This window comes from Diachasma alloeum, unplaced genomic scaffold (genome assembly GCF_001412515.2).
Source record: "Diachasma alloeum isolate Michigan unplaced genomic scaffold, Dall2.0 Dall_scaffold_00368, whole genome shotgun sequence".
Classification (NCBI taxonomy): Eukaryota; Metazoa; Arthropoda; class Insecta; order Hymenoptera; family Braconidae; genus Diachasma; species Diachasma alloeum.
The window spans coordinates 742,876-763,368 of NW_021680507.1; the positions used below are offsets into that span (position 1 = coordinate 742,876).

At 36.1% G+C, this 20,493-nt stretch overlaps 2 protein-coding genes across 2 annotated transcripts; both read left to right on the plus strand.

Annotated features, from left to right (window-relative positions):
* The first annotated feature begins 250 nt into the window (after positions 1–250).
* Positions 251–10,241, plus strand: LOC107041586 (A disintegrin and metalloproteinase with thrombospondin motifs 12). Its single transcript, XM_015262197.1, has 12 exons — positions 251–345; positions 1,135–1,195; positions 1,275–1,483; positions 3,513–3,910; positions 4,554–4,683; positions 5,775–5,929; positions 6,183–6,247; positions 6,331–6,457; positions 7,924–8,052; positions 8,124–8,259; positions 8,908–9,009; positions 10,103–10,241. The coding sequence occupies exons 1-12, from the start codon at positions 289–291 to the stop codon at positions 10,139–10,141; spliced, it is 1,608 nt and encodes a 535-aa protein (XP_015117683.1). The 5' UTR covers positions 251–288; the 3' UTR covers positions 10,142–10,241.
* Positions 10,242–10,469: 228 nt separating this feature from the next.
* Positions 10,470–20,493, plus strand: LOC107041587 (venom acid phosphatase Acph-1). Its single transcript, XM_015262198.1, has 6 exons — positions 10,470–10,685; positions 12,385–12,495; positions 15,854–16,119; positions 16,719–17,002; positions 19,287–19,498; positions 20,268–20,493. The coding sequence occupies exons 1-6, from the start codon at positions 10,599–10,601 to the stop codon at positions 20,418–20,420; spliced, it is 1,113 nt and encodes a 370-aa protein (XP_015117684.1). The 5' UTR covers positions 10,470–10,598; the 3' UTR covers positions 20,421–20,493.

A 20,493-nucleotide genomic window follows, 5' to 3' on the forward strand; every position in this document is an offset into this window, starting at 1 on the left:
TGCAATCAAATTATTGTTGTACAAATGTATGACGGGGCGCAAATAAATCATGATAATCAAATTCTGCATTCGAATATTTTATAATCTACGGAAATATGTTCGCTGCAGGAAGTGAATATTTTGTGATAAAAATATCGTTAAAACTACATTAGGTGATGGTGACCGTCAAATTTTCCTATCTCTTCATGCGAACATATTCTTCCCTGATATTTTTGCGGAGATATAAAGCAACCGCACGAGGCATTTTTATTTTCATTTTTGTGAATTGAAAAAGTGAAGTTCGTTAAAATGTTGACGTTCATCGTTCTATTTTTTAGTTCGGTTGTGGCTATTCAGTCTGAACGGGTAAAATAGTCTTTGCAATTTGTGGAAATGTTTTTTATTCACATTCTAAACTGAATAACTCTTTGATTTTCAAGTAATTAAATGTAGTTGAGGTGTGAATAATGAATAATGAAGGATCGAAAAAATTATACTGATGATTCCGCAAATGTCTCGAAAACAAGTGGATTTCGAAGGAATATCATCAAACATTTTCTGAAGAGAAATAAATTTTCTACGGAAAAATAAAATTAATTGATTAAAGATTAATTTTAATAATTAATTTAATTCTTTCCAATAAAAGCATCAAAATGGTTTTCTCTCAAAAAAACTATTAGTTCTCCACATATAATCTCACTTATTTTATAAATAATGAAATTTTCTTTTCTTTTCTCTGGTTTTTCTGTTAGTATAATTCTTCTTTCTATTTTCTTTTCTTTTCTATCCTATATTTATAAGCTGTATAAACTTGTAAAGTTTCATGCTAAAATAAAAAAAAAAATACTGAAATAATAAAATCAGTAGCGAAATGATAAAAGCATTTAAGTTGACTCAGCTTTTAGCTCAGTTTTCGGAAAATATCTCCGAATTTAAGGGAGATAGCGAAATTTTTGTAATAACCTTTTTTTTACCTCTCAAATCGCGCTACAAAAAAGGTTCCAACAAGCATTTTTCAATCTGCCTTAGATCATGAGATATTCAATGAAAAATGACGAATACTCGAAATTGACCTGAACCGTTTTACCGCTTCGCAACTGAAATGTTATTTAATGGTAAAAATTGATGAGAAAAATGAATAAATATTGTCATTAGCTGCATGATCGCATGACAGATGAGGAAATCCAATCGGTGTTCCATGTGCCACGAGATCAAGGTGCTGAAAACAAACAAGAAATGCAACACTTATTAACGCGTTCAGATTTTCATCACCAAAATGGAATTAATAATTTCAGTGCCGGATTACGAAGTTGTTCCGATTCAAACCTTGCTCCGGAAGAATAACGAACGTGCCGATAGAATAACGATGATAATGAGCAATGAACATATTGACGCCTATTTGGACCCTACGGAGGGATTTTTAGTTGGAGAAACAACACCGGTTCTTTTGGCGAAACCTAACAAAAAGTTTGCATCTGGAGTGGAGTACATCCCAGTGAAAAATGTGAATATAACAAGTAGATTATTGATTAATTAATGATTCGTCTGAAGGGAATGAATGGATTGTACAAGACATTTTTTCATTCAAAGTGGCATTTTTTTATTATTTAAACTAGGGGGCTACGCCCCCTGCTCACTCTGCTCGCCAACCCCCATATGACCCCCACAATCCGTACTCTGACCCTTGTGACCCTTAATGTGAGCTCCGTGACCATTAATCTAACCTATATGACCCTTAATCTGACACCTGCAAACCTTAATCTGACCCTCGCGATCCTTAATCGAACCCATATGACCGTTAATCTAACCCTTGTGACCCTTAATTTGACCCTCGTGACCATTAATCTGACCCTTGCGAACTTTAATCTGACCCTCGCGATCCTTAATCGAACCCATATGACCGTTAATCTAACCCTTGTGACCCTTAATTTGACCCTCGTGACCATTAATCTGACCCTTGCGAACTTTAATCTGACCCTCGCGATCCTTAATCGAACCCATATGACCGTTAATCTAACCCTTGTGACCCTTAATTTGACCCTCGTGACCATTAATCTGACCCTTGCGAACTTTAATCTGACCCTCGCGATCCTTAATCGAACCCATATGACCGTTAATCTAACCCTTGTGACCCTTAATTTGACCCTCGTGACCATTAATCTGACCCTTGCGAACTTTAATCTGACCCTCGCGATCCTTAATCGAACCCATATGACCGTTAATCTAACCCTTGTGGCCCTTAATTTGACCCTCGTGACCATTAATCTGACCCATATCGAACCCATTGCGAACTTTAATCTAACCCTCACGAACCTTAATCTAACCCATAACCATAATAACAATCTGACTTGTAATCTGACCCTTAATCTAACCCTTGTGACCTTTAATCTGACCCTTGTGACCCTTAATCTGAGCCTCGTGACCTTTAATCTAACCGATATGACCTTTAATCTGACACCTGCAAACCTTAATCTGACCCTCGCGATCCTTAATCGAACCCATATGACCGTTAATCTAACCCTTGTGGCCCTTAATTTGACCCTCGTGACCATTAATCTGACCCATATCGAACCCATTGCGAACTTTAATCTAACCCTCACGAACCTTAATCTAACCCATAACCATAATAACAATCTGACTTGTAATCTGACCCTTAATTTAACACTTGTGACCTTTAATCTGACCCTTGTGACCCTTAATCTGAGCCTCGTGACCATTAATCTAACCGATTTGACCTTTAATCTGACATCTGCGAACCTTAATCTGACCCTCGCGATCCTTATCTAACCCATATGACCTTTAATCTGACCCTTGTGATCCTTAACCTAACCCTTGTGATCCTTATTCTGACCCTCGTGACCTTTAATCTCACCCTTGTGACCTTTAATCGGATCCTCGTGAACATTCTTTTGAGCCTCGTGACCCCTGTTTGACCCTGATGACCCTTAATTGTGGAGTCTTAATTTCGAGTACGGAATTTCAAGAGTAATTTACTAACAGTGAACGATTGGATTTAGGAGAAAATACCACAAGACGTTTTTGGAGCGAATAAAATTTTCTATAAAAAATGGGTTTCAATGTTTGTCACGCGCGAAAAAAATTTAACAGAAAAACCTCGCGAATTCGCTAGACAATTCAATTGGATTTCTATTGAACTTTCTACCAATTTTTGGCCAATTCTATTGAAATGTTTAATAGAAAATACTCCACAGAAAAAGTCAATAGAATTCAATTTTTCTATACAATATTCTATCAAATTTCCTCGACTCAAATCCTCTATTTTTTAAATGTTTTTTGCTTCCAAATGGAAGTTTTATAATCGCTAAAATTCAAATTTTGAATTTTGAATTATTTATTTATAAACGACCAATGTAATTTGAATGACGCTAAATATTTATGATTTCTTTCAAATTTTTCTCACGCAATTTCATTGACAAAGTTGATGATTGAAAATGATTTAATCTGTAGTGTGGTCTGTGCCAAACTGTGAAAGATATTTTGATATCCTTAATTAATTCATTCCCTTTCTGAAGGCATTGGAAAATGTAATGCTCTACAAAAACCCCGCGGACCGTATGAACCTGGTTGTTAAGAAGCAGTTGAATAGGTTCAACATCTATGGGAAGATAAAGGACTACGTGATCCGACCTATCCCGCGGAGATTAAAGCCAGAATCGGCCGGACTCCTCGGGATCCTCTTTGGGGATCCCCAGAATCAGATTCTAAGATTTGGTAGTAGTTATGGCAATGATTCCATTAATGAACTCCATCACATTGTGTACAGTGCTGCTAGCCTGAAAGTCGATCATCCTCAGAATTCCACAGTTCCAAGTAATCCCATGCAACGAAGCCCGAGAGCTTCACGAGAGTCGATAGTACCTTCAGTGATATTTCCAGAGGTATTGGTCGTGATGGATAACAGTTTATTCAAGTACGTATTCCATCTGAAGAGAAAATTTTACAAAAAAAATAATGTAAGGAGCAGACAAAATCGCGAACATCTCGAAAATCGCGAAAATCACGAATGACGCAAAGATCGCGAAAATTACAAATGTCGCGAGCATCACGGAAATCGCGAACGTCACGAGCATCGCGAAAATCGCGAACGTCGCAAAAATCACGAAAGTCGCGAAAATTGCAAACATCACGAAAATTACTAATATCGCGAAAATTCCAAATATCGCAGAAATCGCGAAAATCTAGAATCGTGGTCACCAAAAAATTTATGGTGTGACTGAAATTCTGAAATTGCACGGAAAAGTAGCACAAGATCTTCAAAATTAGAGCACTACATTCGAATTTTTGGGTGGACCATTCGATTTTTTTGATTACCCTGGTTTCATTCCACGGCAAGTATTTAGCACGCGAATTTTTGAAGAAGCTCACACGGAATTGTTTTTCGATCAAATTTTTCCGTACGTTCGGACATAAAAAATTGATATTTTTTATTTTCCACGACATAAAAAAAAGGATTTAATATTACAATAACTTTTTTTTTTTGAAATAGTCAACTTAGATTTAACTTGAATTTTTGTCGACTTAAATTATTACTGTAATTGGGATTATGGTTCCAGGACTCAGGGGAACGACGTGAGCTCTGCAATACTATATTTATTATCATTTTGGAATGCTGTCGATTTACGATATAGATCGATGAGCGATCCCAAAATTCGCTTGAACATCGCAGGACTCATAATTTCCGTGGTAATGAAGGAAATTGATTAATCATTAATAATAATAATCATTAATCGTAAAACGAATGATTAGTCAATAATTTAACAATTCTATAAAATTAAATTAAATAAGTTTGGGAAATGCTAGTGCACATGCAAATAAATTTCATAGAAACGCCTAGCGAATTCGTAAGAAAATTCCATTGGATTTCTATTCAACTTTTTATCAGTTTTCAGCCGATTCTATTTCGCAGCTTATTTGTGCATTTTTGCAACAGAAATGTTCCATTGAAAATTGTCCATAGAAAAAATCGATAGAGTTCAATTTTTCTACTCGACTTATTGTATTGGGACATTTTGTATAAAAATTCTTTGGCTCAAATTTTCTACTTTTTTTTGTTCGATTCTTTTAACCCTCCAGTGGTCGCACCTCTCCACCAAACGTATCTGGTCACGTGATGAGCGCTGCGCCGTCCCGTGTATTTTACCATTTTGAGAAAAAAAAAGTTCAAAAAACGATATATTTATGATTAAACGAGTAACTTTGAACTTTCAACTAACAAATAATATCAGTATAAAACGAGAAAAGTGAAAACATTATTCAAAAATTGATTTCCATTCGGTGCGAAAATTTGACATTTAGAGGTTAAACACAGAGATTTTGACCGAGTCGAATTTTTAAGGAATTTTAATTTTTGATCAGTGCAAAGATGCACAGAACAAAAATTGTTTAAATGTTTGACATGGTGGAAAGTAGGAATTCCAATTTTTTCCGATTTTTTCTCAACAACGTTTCAGCGTAAAAAATAAAAATCGCGACAGAACGGCGCTCGTGCCATGACGCGACCGATCGAGGGTTAATGATAAGAGAAGAAAGATGGAGTAGAAAAACTTGGAAAATTCATGTCGACGAATTCCTATAGAAAAAAGTTTCAGAGATGAAGATTAATGCTACACTTAAGAAATCAATGATTAATCCATCGAGTTATTTCTTCAATTATTAGAAATAGAATTTATTCCAGATGTTAATTTCCAAAATTAAAGCTCCACGGAAATAAAATATACTTCTATTGAGTATATTGTATACTCAATGAATAATTGTCACCTAATATTCTGTTGAAGGAAGAAGGTGGTACTCCTTACATCGACAACTACAAATTCAACTCAACAGACGAATCAATCCAAGTAGAGGCAGACAAAGCTCTGAAGCACATGAGCAAATACTTCTACAATGAGAGCAATCTACCGAATTACGACGCGTCGATAGCTATGACAGGGTAATTCATGAAATTAATTAGTAGAACAACAATAACAATCGAAATTAATTTAATCAATTCATCGACCAGAATTAGTTGATTCGATTTACATTCATTTCATTCTATAATTGGTTGCTTTAATTAATTAGGATCAGTTGAATGAATTGATTGGACATAATTATTGATTTTAATTAATCCTTTTCAAGACATTTTCATGGTGAACAGAACTGTCAAATTTGACTCGAAAAATTGATTTCTCGATTTTGATTCTTAGATCGGATCTTTGCAATATGATAGATTCACCTTTCTTTGAGAATTTTTGTAACAGCGAGACTCGAGGTGAGTTTGAGAAAAAAATAATCAACAGTTCTCTATATTATTTTTTACAAAATCATCTTTTATTTTTAATTTGGTGAATTAAGGATACGCATATCTGGCTGGGGCTTGCAATCGCAGTTCTGTCGACCAAAATACAAAAGCTGTGGGTCTCATTGAGGATAATGGCGGATTTAGTGGGATAATACCTGCCGCACACGAACTGGCGCATTTGTAAGACACTTTGTTAATTGAGTTGATTGATTATTTCAGGAGTTGGTGTTTTGGTTATTTGTTAAACCAATGGGTTTACTCTGCTAAATGAATCGCCCCCTGCTCGCACCACTCACCGACCCCCATCATCTTTAATCTGCCCCTTGTGACTTTTAATCTGACCCTTGAGACCCTCAATTTAATCCCCGTGACCCTTAATCTGAACCTCGTGAGCCTTATTCTGACCCTCATGTCCCTTATTCTGACCCCTGTGACCCTTAATTTGACCTTCATGACCCTGATTGTGAATCTCATAAACATTAGTTTGACACTTGTGACCCTTAATTGTGATGTCCTAATTTCGAGTACAAAATTTTCATCACCAGAAGTCGATTTGGATTTTTATAATATAGAGAGACATTCACTTTAATTTTTTTCAAGTTTAAATCGATAGCCATAATTCAGTAGTGAAGCGGTAAACCGAGTTAAGTCGATTTTGACTATTAGCCAGTTTTTGCTGAATATCTCGGAATCTAAGAGAGATAGCAAAATTGTTCTCATGACTTTTTTTATAACGCTCTATTGGCTCTACAACAAAGGTCATGACAAATATCTTTCTATCTCTTTTAGATTTCGAGATATTCGTCAAAAACTAGCTAATAGTAAAAAACGACTTAACCCGGTTTACCGCTTCGCTACTGAATTGCTCTTATGTGCGAGTTAGTGGTTCAGAACTAAAATTTTGTAAGGAACATCGGAGCAAAATGAGACTCCAAAATACATGCAGTGATGCCGTCGAGATTACATAAAATTTTTGGATAGATCATCACGGTCAGAAAAAACATTGAAAGTTTTGGAATCTTCGCAATATCGAAAAACACGGGATCGGTGCATCTCGTCACGATTTCGGGAGGACATATCTTGCCTGGGTTTCGACTTTTTCGGTTTTCATATCGCCGATATATCATTACGATACGATAACAGAAAAAAACGAAAAAGTCGAGACCCACGCAAAATACGTGCTAAAAAAATCGATGCATCTCGTGACGAGATGCATCGATCCAATGTCTTTCGAGATTGCAACGATTCCAAAACTTTTGATATTTTTTCAGACAGTGATGATCTATCCAAAAAATTTATCGTGTAGTCTCGATGGCATCACTAAATACATGCAACTCGCCGTTTCGCTAGAATTCGCTACGAAATTCTATTACAGCACTTGTGCGTAAAGTGAAATTTTACGCACGCTCCGTGTGAACTACCCTAGTACAAATTCTGACTGAGAGCCACCAAGTGGGCCCTAAACTAACTACTCTTGGGAGCCAACCAATGAAATCACTGGGAGCTAACCAATGATAGGGGTCAACCAATGAGATCACTGGGTTCCTCTTGATCTCATTGGTTGGCCCCCAAGAGTAGTTCGTTTAGAGACCGCTTGATGGCTCTCACATCTACGTTGCGATCGCGAATAAGTGGATTTTTTTCAGACTTGGGGTGCCACATGACGAAGGTGAGTGTGCAAGTGGAAGATACATAATGACGCCCCAAATCCAACATTCTGAGAATAGTTTTCTATGGTCTGATTGTAGTAAGGAAGCTTTTCGCGAATTTTTCAGGTATTCTCCTCAGATTTCGACCTCTGATTTCCCACACACGTTCGTTTGATAAATATTTTTTTTCTACATAGTTCTGAAGATGGAACATGTCTACTCAACGAACCCAAAGCAGTCAGAAAAGCCATGAGGATTCTACCTGGTACAGTTCAATCGCTAGATCAACAGTGTGAGAAAATCTATGGTCGAGGAGTCACCAAGGCCTGTCAGGTGATACCAAAAATCAAAATCCAATCCAATTTTTAAGGTGACCTTGGTGATGAGGGATTTCTGTGAGGAAATGTTTCGGTAGCTTTTGCGTAGAAAATGTTCTCAGTTATGGAAACAATTCTTGTTGGACCGATATCCGACAAGAATGTTGGAAAGAATTCCGTTCTAAACATTTTCTTCTACAAGCCTTGGTTTTTAGAATATGGCAGTAATGTTATAGAAATCGTTAGAAGTGTAGAATCAACTGAAATCGCTAAGAAAGAAATTCTCACCCCTTTACGTCCCTCAAGTACAAATCCCAAGGGGTGAGTAATTTTTAATTAATTAATCTTGCATTGGTGTCCGCCTGAAATTCCTTTGGCAAAAATATTAAATAAATTGGCCCAATTTATATAAAAAAAATTATGAAATATGTATTTTGTATATATTTCTAATATATTCTCTGTAAATTTGGAAAATATATGGAATTGGCCCATATATTTATTAAACTTCTATCGTAAATTCTATGAGGTTTTGGCGAATTTTATTTTATTTTATTTTATTTTTTCGAAAAATTTCGTAGCTTTACTGCGCATTTTTTAAAATAGAAAATGTCCGATAGAAGTATTACTGCACAATGACTTCATACGTTCAACAATTCTTGCACAGGATGACAACATTTGTAGATCCTTGCAATGTCAAGTGCCAGGGCGACAATTTTGTCGAGGAATTGCAGCAGCAGCTGAAGGATCGATATGTGCGCCAGGAAAGGTAGAAAAACTTTTAATATAATTAACGAACTCCTCAACAAACAATTCCTCCCCTAAATCATGAAATTATCTTAATAACGGGAAATTCTGGCAAAATATATCAGCATTTTATTTGTAGGATATGAAATTTGCGGGAGAAAATGTTTTCCAACATTTCGTCACGCACGCAAAAATTTTATAGAAAAACCTATGAATGCGATAGAGAAAATTCTATTAGTTTTTAGCCGATTCTTTTGAATTTCTGGTTCATTGAGCAGAAAAAAAATCAAAAAAGTTTCAAAATTTCGGAAAATTCATATTTTAATAACTCTACAACTGCTGAGATGATTTCGCTGGAATTTCACTTTAGCTTTAGTCATACAAACCTACATCGACTATGACGAAGAGGAATCAATCCCATCATTCCTCCAGGAGAAACAATAGAACTCACGCACGAAAAAATTAATAGAAAAACCTATCGAATTCGTTAGAAAATTCTATTGAATTTCTATTAAATTTTCTATTAGTTTTTGGCTGATTCTATTGGATATTCAATAAGAAAAACTCAATAATTTTCTTCTAGATTTTTTCTATTAGAATTATCGGGCACAAATTTTTTACGTTTTTTCCACTGGATTTTGTTTTGTTTTGCGTTTCAGAAACTGAGTGTAAAACTTAGAAAATTGATGACCAAGCATTCTTATTTGAAAGAAAAAATCTCAAGAGAAAAATTCAAACAAAAATTCGAAATCTATTGACTTTTTCTCATCGAATATCCAATAGAAATCCTAGGGAAACCTCATAGAATTCCTATACAATTCCCCTAGAATTTCCTAGCGAATTAGTTAGGTTTTCTATTGAATTTTTCCATCCGTGTATAACAAGAGAGTTTTTATCTAGTCTAATCAGGAATTCTCGTGCATGATATAGTGGAAAAAATTTTTGCTTCATGAGTTTTTGAAACATGATCTGTCTGGAATTATCCACCGAAAATTGTAATTAAAAAATTCATTGAAAATTGTTTCAAATTGTAATCGTCTTGATCGGGCAATTAAAAGTGTCAAACAATAAAATTAGAGTCAACACTGGAATAAACTCATTAAATTTTCTTTCAGCGTTGCATAAGCGGATTTTGCGTCTCCCTCCAAATCTAACGACGGAACACATACACTACAGTTTATTTAACAAATATTTTCTGTTATTGTATCGTAATACGTCATACAGCGTTGATAATAAAACTGCATCACTGATTAATTGTATTTATTTTCCCTCTCCTAGTACTTTTGATTCCTATTGATACAACTGTCAAGAGTATGAGCGCGTGCAGATAAGCTATCATCTCGCAAGATTGCCTCCGCTCTTAAGCAATAATCCAAGCCCGTTTATCAATTTTCTTGCGCACATATACTATTTGTCCATGTAATGTTGATAATTTCAGCACACTTTTGATGGAAGCACAAAGTCTGAGTGCAGTTTGTGACAGACCGGCATGCGGGAATATTGATAATTCTAGAGTCTTGCAATATTCATTCTTGAAGTATTAATCTCACGAATAATATTCAGTAATAAATACTTTTTTTATTTATTGTCCAGACATTTTTTATTATCGCAATGTTATTCATCACTCGTCCAGCGGTTATTATTTTTCTACTCTCCTTTCACGTCAGTATTGGACTGGAGCTGAAGTTTTTGAATATCGTGAGTAATAAAAATCATTGGCATTCGTTTTCTATTGTTATTTATGCCGGGTTTGAGCACAGCTTTTGTCAAGAGAGACTACTATGAGCGTTAACCCTAGACTGGTCACCATGCGAGGGAATTGCCGCAACACGACGTTTTATTCATCTTGCCATCGACTGGTTGACCGAAAAAATTTGAGCAAAATTCAATTCGTCAATTGAAGTATCTGGAAAATTCTAGTGTTTGTTTTTTCAATATTGTATCCTTAATTCTGGGAGAAAGGTATATTATGTCATCAGGCGATAAGTATTATCTGGCGAATGTGGCATTATAATCACATTCGCCAGATAATGCTTTTATCACCGTGTGACATATGATATTTTATGTCGTTGGGCCCGAAAACCCCGATCTAACCGAGGAAAGCGAGGTTAGAATCGCGGTTTATCGGGCCTAATGACATAATAGTACATTAGAGTACAAGGGCACAAATTTCGTTTTCAACGAATGTGTAGTTTACAAGCCGAGCCGAAGGCGAGGTCTGTACACACATTCGTTGAAAACGAAATTTATTACCGAGTGCTCTATAATATTTTATTTCAAGTCGTGCAGAAGTCGAGTTTTGAGCAGGCTGCGCGAAGCGCAGCGTGCGATACACTCGACTTATTGCACGGCGCGACATAAAAAAAATTATTTCCCACAGGTGAACAATTTTTTCCCGCGTTAAATGAAATTGCCTGTTGCGCGACGTTGCTGGGAACTCGCTAAACGCGCCCGGGAAGTGTAGAGTGGATTCGGCAACGCTGGAACCTAAATAACACGGCGGAACTCTCCCGCGGTGGTGACTAAAGTCGCATTTTCGCATTCGAATGAGATTCCTCATAAATTTTTTTATTAATGCATTCAAACCGAATAGTTTATTCTGCTAAAAGAAGATTACAACAATTATTATTATTAGATAATTTTAATCCGATAAAATTCTTCATCGCCGATTTGAATTCTTTACTTTTTTTATGTATTCTATGAAAATGTGAGGATAGGAATTGAATTTATGGGTTTTGATTCATTATTAGAAAAAATAGATCATTTAAAAATTTTCCCGAGACATTGAAAAATTAAAAATTCTGTTTTCGTGGTGATTTCGTTTCTCTTCCTCTTCTCACTTTCTTCCGTCAGAATTAGATAATAGAAAGAAAATATATTGGTTTTTCTTCATTACTAAAAAAAAAGGTTTTTAAATTTTCAAGATTGAAAAATTGATTTTTTAAATTTATTTGTGATTTTCCTTCCCTACATTTTCCGTATTTTTTGCTTCTGTGAATGGAATACGATCATAGAAATTACGAATGTTAAGCTCCCTTCATTTTTTAAGAAGGAAAAACAATTTGAAAAGACATAGAAAAATAGATTTTCATTTTATCGATACTGATTGACGATGATCGATCTCTCTTTGTAATTTTCTTCTCCGTTTCCACTGAAAAAAGGTCAAAGGGATGTAAAATGTTTATATTCATTTACATTTTCAGATTATTGGTAATAATTAATAGTTAACGAATCTCGTTTGGAATAAATGAATCACTCTATTAGTGTACAAAGGTTTCGCTTTCAAAATTTTTGAAAAAATGTGTGCAGCAACAATTACGAATTAGTGTTTTGAAATTCAACTCCTACACAGCTAATTCATAGCAGTCTCACCTAAATGTGATTGTATGAATTTCAGATTTTCCGTCATGGAGATCGAACTCCCAGTGAAGATCCCTTTGAATCATTTCCGACTAGCCCCTACGTGAATTCAACCTTCTGGCCTCATGGAATTGGACAATTGAACAATGTAACTACTTCAACTTTATCATCAATTCGCTTCACGTCAAACCATCATGATTATTTCGCTCAACTCTCCCGTTTGACGCTTTTGATGACTCCGTGCCACGCTTTAAAGTGTAAAAAAACTAAAGGAGCAATTGCTGTAAGGCTTGCAATTTTTGAATGGTGGATTCAAACAATTGCAAGCGTCCCGCTAAAGGAGTATACACTGAGAAAAAAATGCTTCTGCCAAGAACTCATTTTCTTGGAAGAATTGATTTTTTTCTACGTTTTAATTTTCTCTGTATTCTCGAAATAGTATATTTCGATACAAGTGTGGAAAAGTGTTTTTCATCACGCTGTGTGTGAAGTTACATTTTACGCATGCTCCGCGTGCGCAAAACCCCACTTCCCACACATTGTGATGAAAAATAGGGTTCGATACTCGCGGGAAAAGTGTTTTTAGACTCGTGGGATTATATCACTCGCCTTCGGCTCGTGCTATAAACCTCCCACGGGCCCAAAAACACTTTCCCGCAATCGTATCGAAATATAGGGGAGGGTGGGGCATAACGGCCCCCCTTCAATTGTCAATAACTTGTGAATGACATTGTGAAAATTCCCAGTTTCAACTTCATTTTGAAGACATTTTTTCATTCTTCAAAACGAGCTCTAACTCATCCCAATCGGATTATTGAATCGGAAAATATTGACGATTGAAGGGGGGCCGTTTTGCCCCATCCTCCCCTACTGTTTCGTGAGAAGGCCTGGTAAACCGCGATTCTAACCTCGCTTCGCTCGGTTAGATCGCGGTTTACGGGCCTTCTGACGAAAAATTGCATTCAGCACACGGTCCAAAAGTATTTTCTGACGAATGTGGCTTTATAATTACATTCGTCAGAAAATACTTTGTGGACGTTGTGATGAAAATAAATATTTCGTCACTAGGCCCGAAAACCGCGATTTAACCGAGCGACGCGAGGTTTTCGGGCCTAATGACAAAAAATATTGTTCGACACACGGCCGTGGGAACTTTTCTACCTCATATGATTACAGAACTCGTCTTCGGCTCGTCCTCTAACCTCATATGTTCAGAAAAAAAATAGTGTCCTGAAAGCATTATCTACGCTGTAATTAATTATTGAATTTTAGGTGACCTACTCTAGCTGTATAGGAGTGCGGTCGGTTCTCCCGTGCGCTCCATTCTGTTATGAGCGCGTACTCGGCGAGAGACACTACCGCATCCTAAACCTTCCACGAGTCAAAATCCCATGAGTATCGAACGATATTTTTCATCACAATGAGTGTAAACTTGCGTAAAATTTCACTTTACGTACAAGTGATGAAAAATTAATTTTCTTATAGTACTCTGGGTTTATTTGCCGCTTCTGAACTGCGCACGAACTCAACCAGAATGTGATTATTCATATTAACTTCTGTTTAGAATTTATTTCAAATTTTCACCTTCAAAATTTAACTCTAAGTCTAATTTTAAACCTTGATTGGTCACCACTTGAGGGAAACGGAGCAGTGCGTCATTTTTCTTTAATTGTCATTGACTTTTTCAATTAAAAATGACTTTTTCAATTGAAGCGTCTAAAAAATTATAGTAGTATTAAAACAATAATAATCAGTAATTCCCGGAATTCCTAAAGAACATGAGATACTCCCAACAGATGAATTATTTTTTCTCATGTTCAATGAAATTGCCGTTACGCGGGCAGTGTAGAGTGAATTGGGCAACGCTGAAGCGTAAATAACCCGGCGGTGAATCTCCGCGACAGTGACGAAGTCGTGGGTCGCATGTGGTGACAAGAGAATTAATCCTTATAGAGCTGCAAACTGCATCGATTTGCGTTCACGAAGTGATTGTTGACGTACTAGTGGCTAATTTTTTTTAATCGATAGATATTGATTCGTAGACCAAACTTTCCTCATGGTGTTTTGCATTTCAAGTGAGGCGCATCTAAGAAAAACACTAAAAAAACCTTTCGATAAGGGAATCCCCGCCTCGTGTATTTTACCGTTTCTTGAAAAAAAAAAGTTGGAAAAAATACAGTAGAGGTTTCGTATAAGATACCTCTCTATAAGATACCTCGCGCTCCGAGCGCTTGACGCCTACCCCCACTCTCGGCATTTTTATCGCCTCCCGAATGTTTATGTTTCGTGGGCTTCTTATAAGATACCTATGGCCCCGGTCATTTTTCAACGGGAAGAGAGTAGTTATAAGGATCGGACGGTGTTAAGGGTGCCAAGTGAATTTGGCGATGACCTTGAAAATTGACATTCACCAACAAAGTTATAATTTTTTTAATTAATAGTATTAGACAGATGGTGAACATCGGTGACAATTTTAAAATTTTAGAACTTATGGATATCGAGAAATGAAATAAACGAAATCAGTCTCATACACGGCCTCATGTGGAGTTTTGATTAAATTGAACGTTTCAACCCCCTAGGAACTCAAGAAAAATTTGAAAAAATTTGAAGATATGGGGAATAATGTGTTCAATGTGATGGCGCCAAAAAACACTGGGGTACCGGGGTGAATAGGAGAGATATTTGAACCCGCCGTACCCATTTGATTCGATGCTTTCTCGAGGTTCGTCACACGAAATAGAGGATTTTCCGCATTTATTTTCTCGATGTCTTTCCGGTTGCGGGTTTGAAATTTTGTCGGATGGATGAATACATATTTCTCCAATGATGGAGGGAAAGAAAAATTTTTCTTTGAATCTTTTTTCAAATTCACTTGGCACCCTTAAGGGTCAAACGGGAGGGACGAACGAAGTGTTCATGAGTGTCTAATGACCTTAAGGGGGGTCACACCACTTTTTTCAAGTAATGAAAATATACATCGATTTTTTTTTCACTTTTCCCATCTCAAAATTGTAATTTTTCGTCTGTGATTATTCTCGAGTCTACAACAAACCCCCAACATCAGCTGCCATTCTATCACGCGGGGTTATGTTTAGAGAGTAATAAAGGGAACGCAGACGATACAAATTCGAAACATTAAACACATATAAATTGATTAGTTATCGATATTCATTCAGTAAAAATGAAAATTTCATTGAATTCAGGCGCAACGAGCGAGGTATCTTATTTGAAACCCGCTGATCCCTATTTTTCTCCTCTCTATGGGCGCGCGTAGTGGGGGCATAGGGGTTCCCGGAATTCCGCTCTCCTACTGTCCCTAAGGTATCTTATACGAAGCCTCTACTGTAATTCATTTCTCGCTCATGAGTAATTTTGAACCTTCAATGATTAGAAAATGGGGACATAAAAGAGCAACAGCCGTCAGAAAAAATCGAAATCGAAAAACGGCAGGGATTCCCGCTTTATGTGACCACTTACCGGTTAATCGAACTCGTTTATCTGCCTAGAGAGGAAAGCTACGTGAATACGAATTGGGCGCTTACATCCGTCAGCAGTATAATGAGTTCCTCGGCAAGATATACCATTCCCATGAGATCATCACCCACAGTTCGGATTTCGACAGGATAAAAATGTCTCTACAACTGGTCCTGGCGGGGATGTACCCTCCTGTACCTGAACAGCGGTGGCACCCGACCTTGAATTGGCAGCCAATTGTGTGCGATTACCTGCGTCGAGACGAGGATTTTCTACTGTTTGCGATAGACTGTCCAAAGTTAGTAAATAGTCGAGGGAAAAAACTGAAATAAATCTGCTTCCACGATTTTCATTTTGATGAATCTAAGGGGTTTAACAAAATTTGGAGAGTAGATTCTTCGTACACCGAAAGAAAACAAAAACATTTTCTCCAACAAGTCTTGCTTGCATAAAAAAAATCCGAAGTTGACAATTACAAAAAATATATAGAATTGGGGACTGCCCTGAAATAAATTTTTTTGTCTCCAAAATAAATTTAGTTCTGCCAAAAAAAATTATTTTTTGTGCATGTAAGGACTGTCATCTCTAGCACTACTTCTTCGGTATTCGATACTCATCTAGGTATTTTTGTAAGAAATAAGAAATTATTAATTTTTAAATAAAATCATAATGATGATATGATAACAATTTTTTAACTTATGGACAAAATATTTCTTGACGAACTTCTCTTCATAAGCGATATTTTCGTAATACCTGCCTGAAAAGTTCACTTCTGAAAAGTTCTCGGTGTAGCGGACAATCTGCTCTAGGCAGTTGAAACATTCCGATAAAATAGAAAATAATGCAAGTTACAGTTAGTTAACATTCTCCACTACGGAATTGTAACAATTTTTTTAGGCATACAAAAGAGTTTGAAGCTGTCTTAGCTCTCCCCGAAGTCCAAGCGGAAGTCGCGAAATTGAGTGGTCTCGCAAAAAACGTGTCTGAATGGATCGGAAGGCCGATTTCCACAACCAGAGAATTCTTGAGTCTCTACAATGGGCTAGCGTCGTTCCAAGCCATGGAACTTGAGCTTCCCAAGTGGACGTCCGGAATCTTTCCGAATGGGTCGTTATTAGATGTGGCCACTCTGCATTATCGACTCATGAGCTATAATGACAGGTTGAAGGCTTTAAATGGAGGTAATATTTGTCATTGGACTCTATCTATAAACGATAGAAGTTTTGTGATAACATAAATTTTATGGAAATTGTGAAGCTAATGACTTTTATTTGTATTCCTAAGCTGTGGAAACCATTGACGAATAAATTAACAAATCATTTTCAATTCAAAAATAAGATGCCGAAAAAACATTTTCCCGGGCCACGCCAGCTAATATTGATATATGAGTTGATTCAAAGAGGTTTAAATTCATTAGCCTTTACCCAGTCATAATTATTATTATTACATAATAATAATCCGATAAAATTTTTCATCGCCGATTTGAATTCTTTGCTATTCTGTTGTGTATTCTATGACAATGTGAGGATAGGAATTGAATTTATGGGTATTGATTCATTATTCGAAAAAAATGTCAATTTAAAAATTTTCCCTAGACATTGAAAAATTAAAAATTCTGTTTTCGTGTTGATCTCGTTGCTCTTCCTCTTTTCACTTTCTTCCATCAGAATTAGATAATAGAAAGAAAATACATTGGTTTTTCTTCATTATTTAAAAAAACGTTTTGAAATTTTTAAGACTGAAAAACCGATTTTTTAAATTTATTTCTGATTTTCCTTCTCTACATTTCCCGCATTTCCTGTTTCTGTGAACGGAATACGATCACAGAAATTAAAAATATTGATCTCCCTTCATTTTTTAAGAAAAAAAAAACAATTTGAAAGATTTCAAAAAGACATAGAAAAATCGATTTTTTCATTTTATTGATACTGATTGATGATGATCGAACTCTCTTTGCAATTTCCTTCTACGTTTCCATTGAAATGAGATTAAAGGAATGTAAAATGTTCATATTCGTTCACATTTTCAGATCATTGCTATTAATTAATTTAAAGAAAAAGAAAGAAATGCAAAATTTTAGGTATGATCATCGAAAATTGTTTGTCGATCTGTATTCTCACGTGATCTATGGGGAATTCCTCTTCATTCAATGTTGTAACGCGTGAATTACGGAACAAAAATATATATAATATCAACAAGAATGAATAAAATTAATTTAATCCAATTGTGAAGACGGAAGTAGAAAGAAAATAAAATAAAATAACATAGTATAAATGAATCCAGTTTTGAAATGATCTAATTAGGGACCGTTGTAAAGTGAAACCGCAATTTCTGCTTTGAAATAAGTCATGGGACTTTCTTCTATTTTGCATAGGGGAGGATCAGGTAAAATGGACACTTGATTTTTTTTAAAATATGTTGCGGTTCGGGCGAATTCGAGTTTATTTGTTACTATAAATAAACACGGTTCGACCTAGTAGCCACAAAATAATATTTTTATTTAGTGGATACTTATACTTTAAAGTGCTGGGCACATCTGCACTTGCCGTTCAGTCCTCGGGATCAGGAAAATAATAAAAGATAATGAAAGAAAACCAATTTAATGATACTAGACTCGAAAATGATAACAATGGCCAAAATACAATAACTACTTACACCTCCTCCGCTCAACACTCACACTCATACATCCACTCGTTTTACAATTGCGTAGTCTTATCCTTATCACGACAGTGATCTCCGCGTCGTTGACTTAACAATAAATTGATGAAAAGATTGAATGTGTCCTTGCACGAAACTCCACTTGGGAAGAACGGGACCGAGTTATTTCGCACCTCGTTTGCCGGATCCGGGAAGAGTTAGATTGTTTATAATAACGTGGGATTGATCACTACGAAGGTGTGCGTAGTTGTGATCAATGATAATCCCAAAATACTCGAGTTGACGATAAGCGCCGGGCAGAGGGAATTTAACTGATTCCGGAATCAAGTATCAATCAATCTCGAGAAGTTCGCCCCTTTGTACGTTCCTTGATGAAGCTAGGACGAGACTGATTAATAATTCCGGAATCGGTATAGGCTGCAGTTCGGTCAATGTCCGGGTGCATTGGCCGAGCTGCTGATTCACTGGCATTTCGAAATAATATCTGGTGACAAGGCATTCCGTGGATGATGCCGTGTGGAGAATTGGGAAATCAATGCGATTTATTCACTCGATTCGAAATAAAAAAGAAAATAAATTCCTTTTTTTTTTTAATTTTTAATTCTCAAACACAACAAATATTAATAACTTGGAAACAGCTCTATCAATTCATCTCAGTCTTGAATTAAGACGAAAGGGAAGAGGAGTACTTTCCATTGAAAAACAAATGATTCCATTTCATTGATAACTCAATAAGTCATTAATATATAAAAAAAAGTGTCAGAAGTGTCCATTTTATCGAGATAGTATAACTTTTCCAAATTTTAGGAATGATCTTGAAGAACTTCACGGACAATATGCTGGCGAAAATCAATGGAGATGGACCACCTGATGTGAAGATGGTGATAGTAAGTGGGCACGAGACACATATTGCTCTTCTTCAACTGGCTCTCGGGGTTTACGATAACCACCACGTGCCTCAGTACTCCAGCGCAATTTTTGTTGAATTGCTCGAAGAAATGAGTAAATACTACGTCAGGGTGAGTGTTACTGCTGTCTTGAGCACTTGCTGTTTCCATTATGAAATTTCCAAAAATTTTCAAGAAAAGAAAAGTACCCCATTGTGAAAAAAATATTTTTTCGGTTTTTCTGTAATTTTTTTGATCTTGCCATTGCTACAAACAACTTGAAAGCTCCAAATTGAGTCACTCTAAGTACTCTATCCTGAAACTAGTCCAAAATAAAGATTTTCAAGAGTGGGGGAAAATCGCTCTTCGAATTTTTACAATTTTCAAGTTCCACTGAAATTTCAGGAAATCATGTAATTGAAAAATCAAATATTCCATTGATTTGCTGTTTAAATGATCTGGAAATCAATAAAATACTTGATTTTTCAGTTCAATTATTCTGTGAAAATTCATAAAAACCAGGAAAATTCAGGGAAACATTGAAAATTCATGTGATTTTGTTTCTGAATATTCATGGTCCACTCAAAATTCAATCGAGCTGTAATCGAGTTCGATTTTGAACTTTCGATGATTTCTAATGATTTCGGAAATCACGTGATTTCTTTATGATTTCTATTAATTTCCGATGATTTCTTGAAATCTTTAGAAATCACTACCGAAAATGGAAATCGCTTGATTTCCAGTGATTTCCATTGATTTCTGGTGACTGCTTCCTTGATTCCCAGTCGAGTGGTCCAGTGATTTCCTAAGTGACTAGCCCCTCGGATTTACTATAAGATCTTCCACGAAATTTCAAAAAAAGTCCACCAGTTTACGAATATTCATGATTTTCCTGTTGCAGATATACTACTACCTAGGAATCCCCCCCGTCCGGAAAAGAATAATGATTCCCAGATGCGACGAGCCATGTCCCCTCGAGAAATTCGTAGAACTTTATGGAAATGTGTTAACCACTGACTCCGACATGACATGCGAACGGCCGAAAAAACCTTAGAAAATAAAATGTACCTTTTCGTTTTGTAGGCGAAATAAGTCAAAGTATTGTTAGTAAAACTGAGACAAGCTAA

Excerpts from the sequence above, each read along its gene's own strand:
- LOC107041586 (XM_015262197.1), top strand. The coding sequence starts at position 289 with ATGTTGACGTTCATCGTTCTATTTTTTAGTTCGGTTGTGGCTATTCAG. Across the intron at positions 346-1,134 it reads TGGCTATTCAGTCTGAACGG|CTGCATGATCGCATGACAGA; the intron begins GTAAAATAGTCT and ends TATTGTCATTAG. Across the intron at positions 8,053-8,123 it reads GCTTTTCGCGAATTTTTCAG|TTCTGAAGATGGAACATGTC; the intron begins GTATTCTCCTCA and ends TTTTCTACATAG.
- LOC107041587 (XM_015262198.1), top strand. The coding sequence starts at position 10,599 with ATGTTATTCATCACTCGTCCAGCGGTTATTATTTTTCTACTCTCCTTT. Across the intron at positions 10,686-12,384 it reads AGCTGAAGTTTTTGAATATC|ATTTTCCGTCATGGAGATCG; the intron begins GTGAGTAATAAA and ends TATGAATTTCAG. Across the intron at positions 12,496-15,853 it reads GAATTGGACAATTGAACAAT|AGAGGAAAGCTACGTGAATA; the intron begins GTAACTACTTCA and ends TTATCTGCCTAG.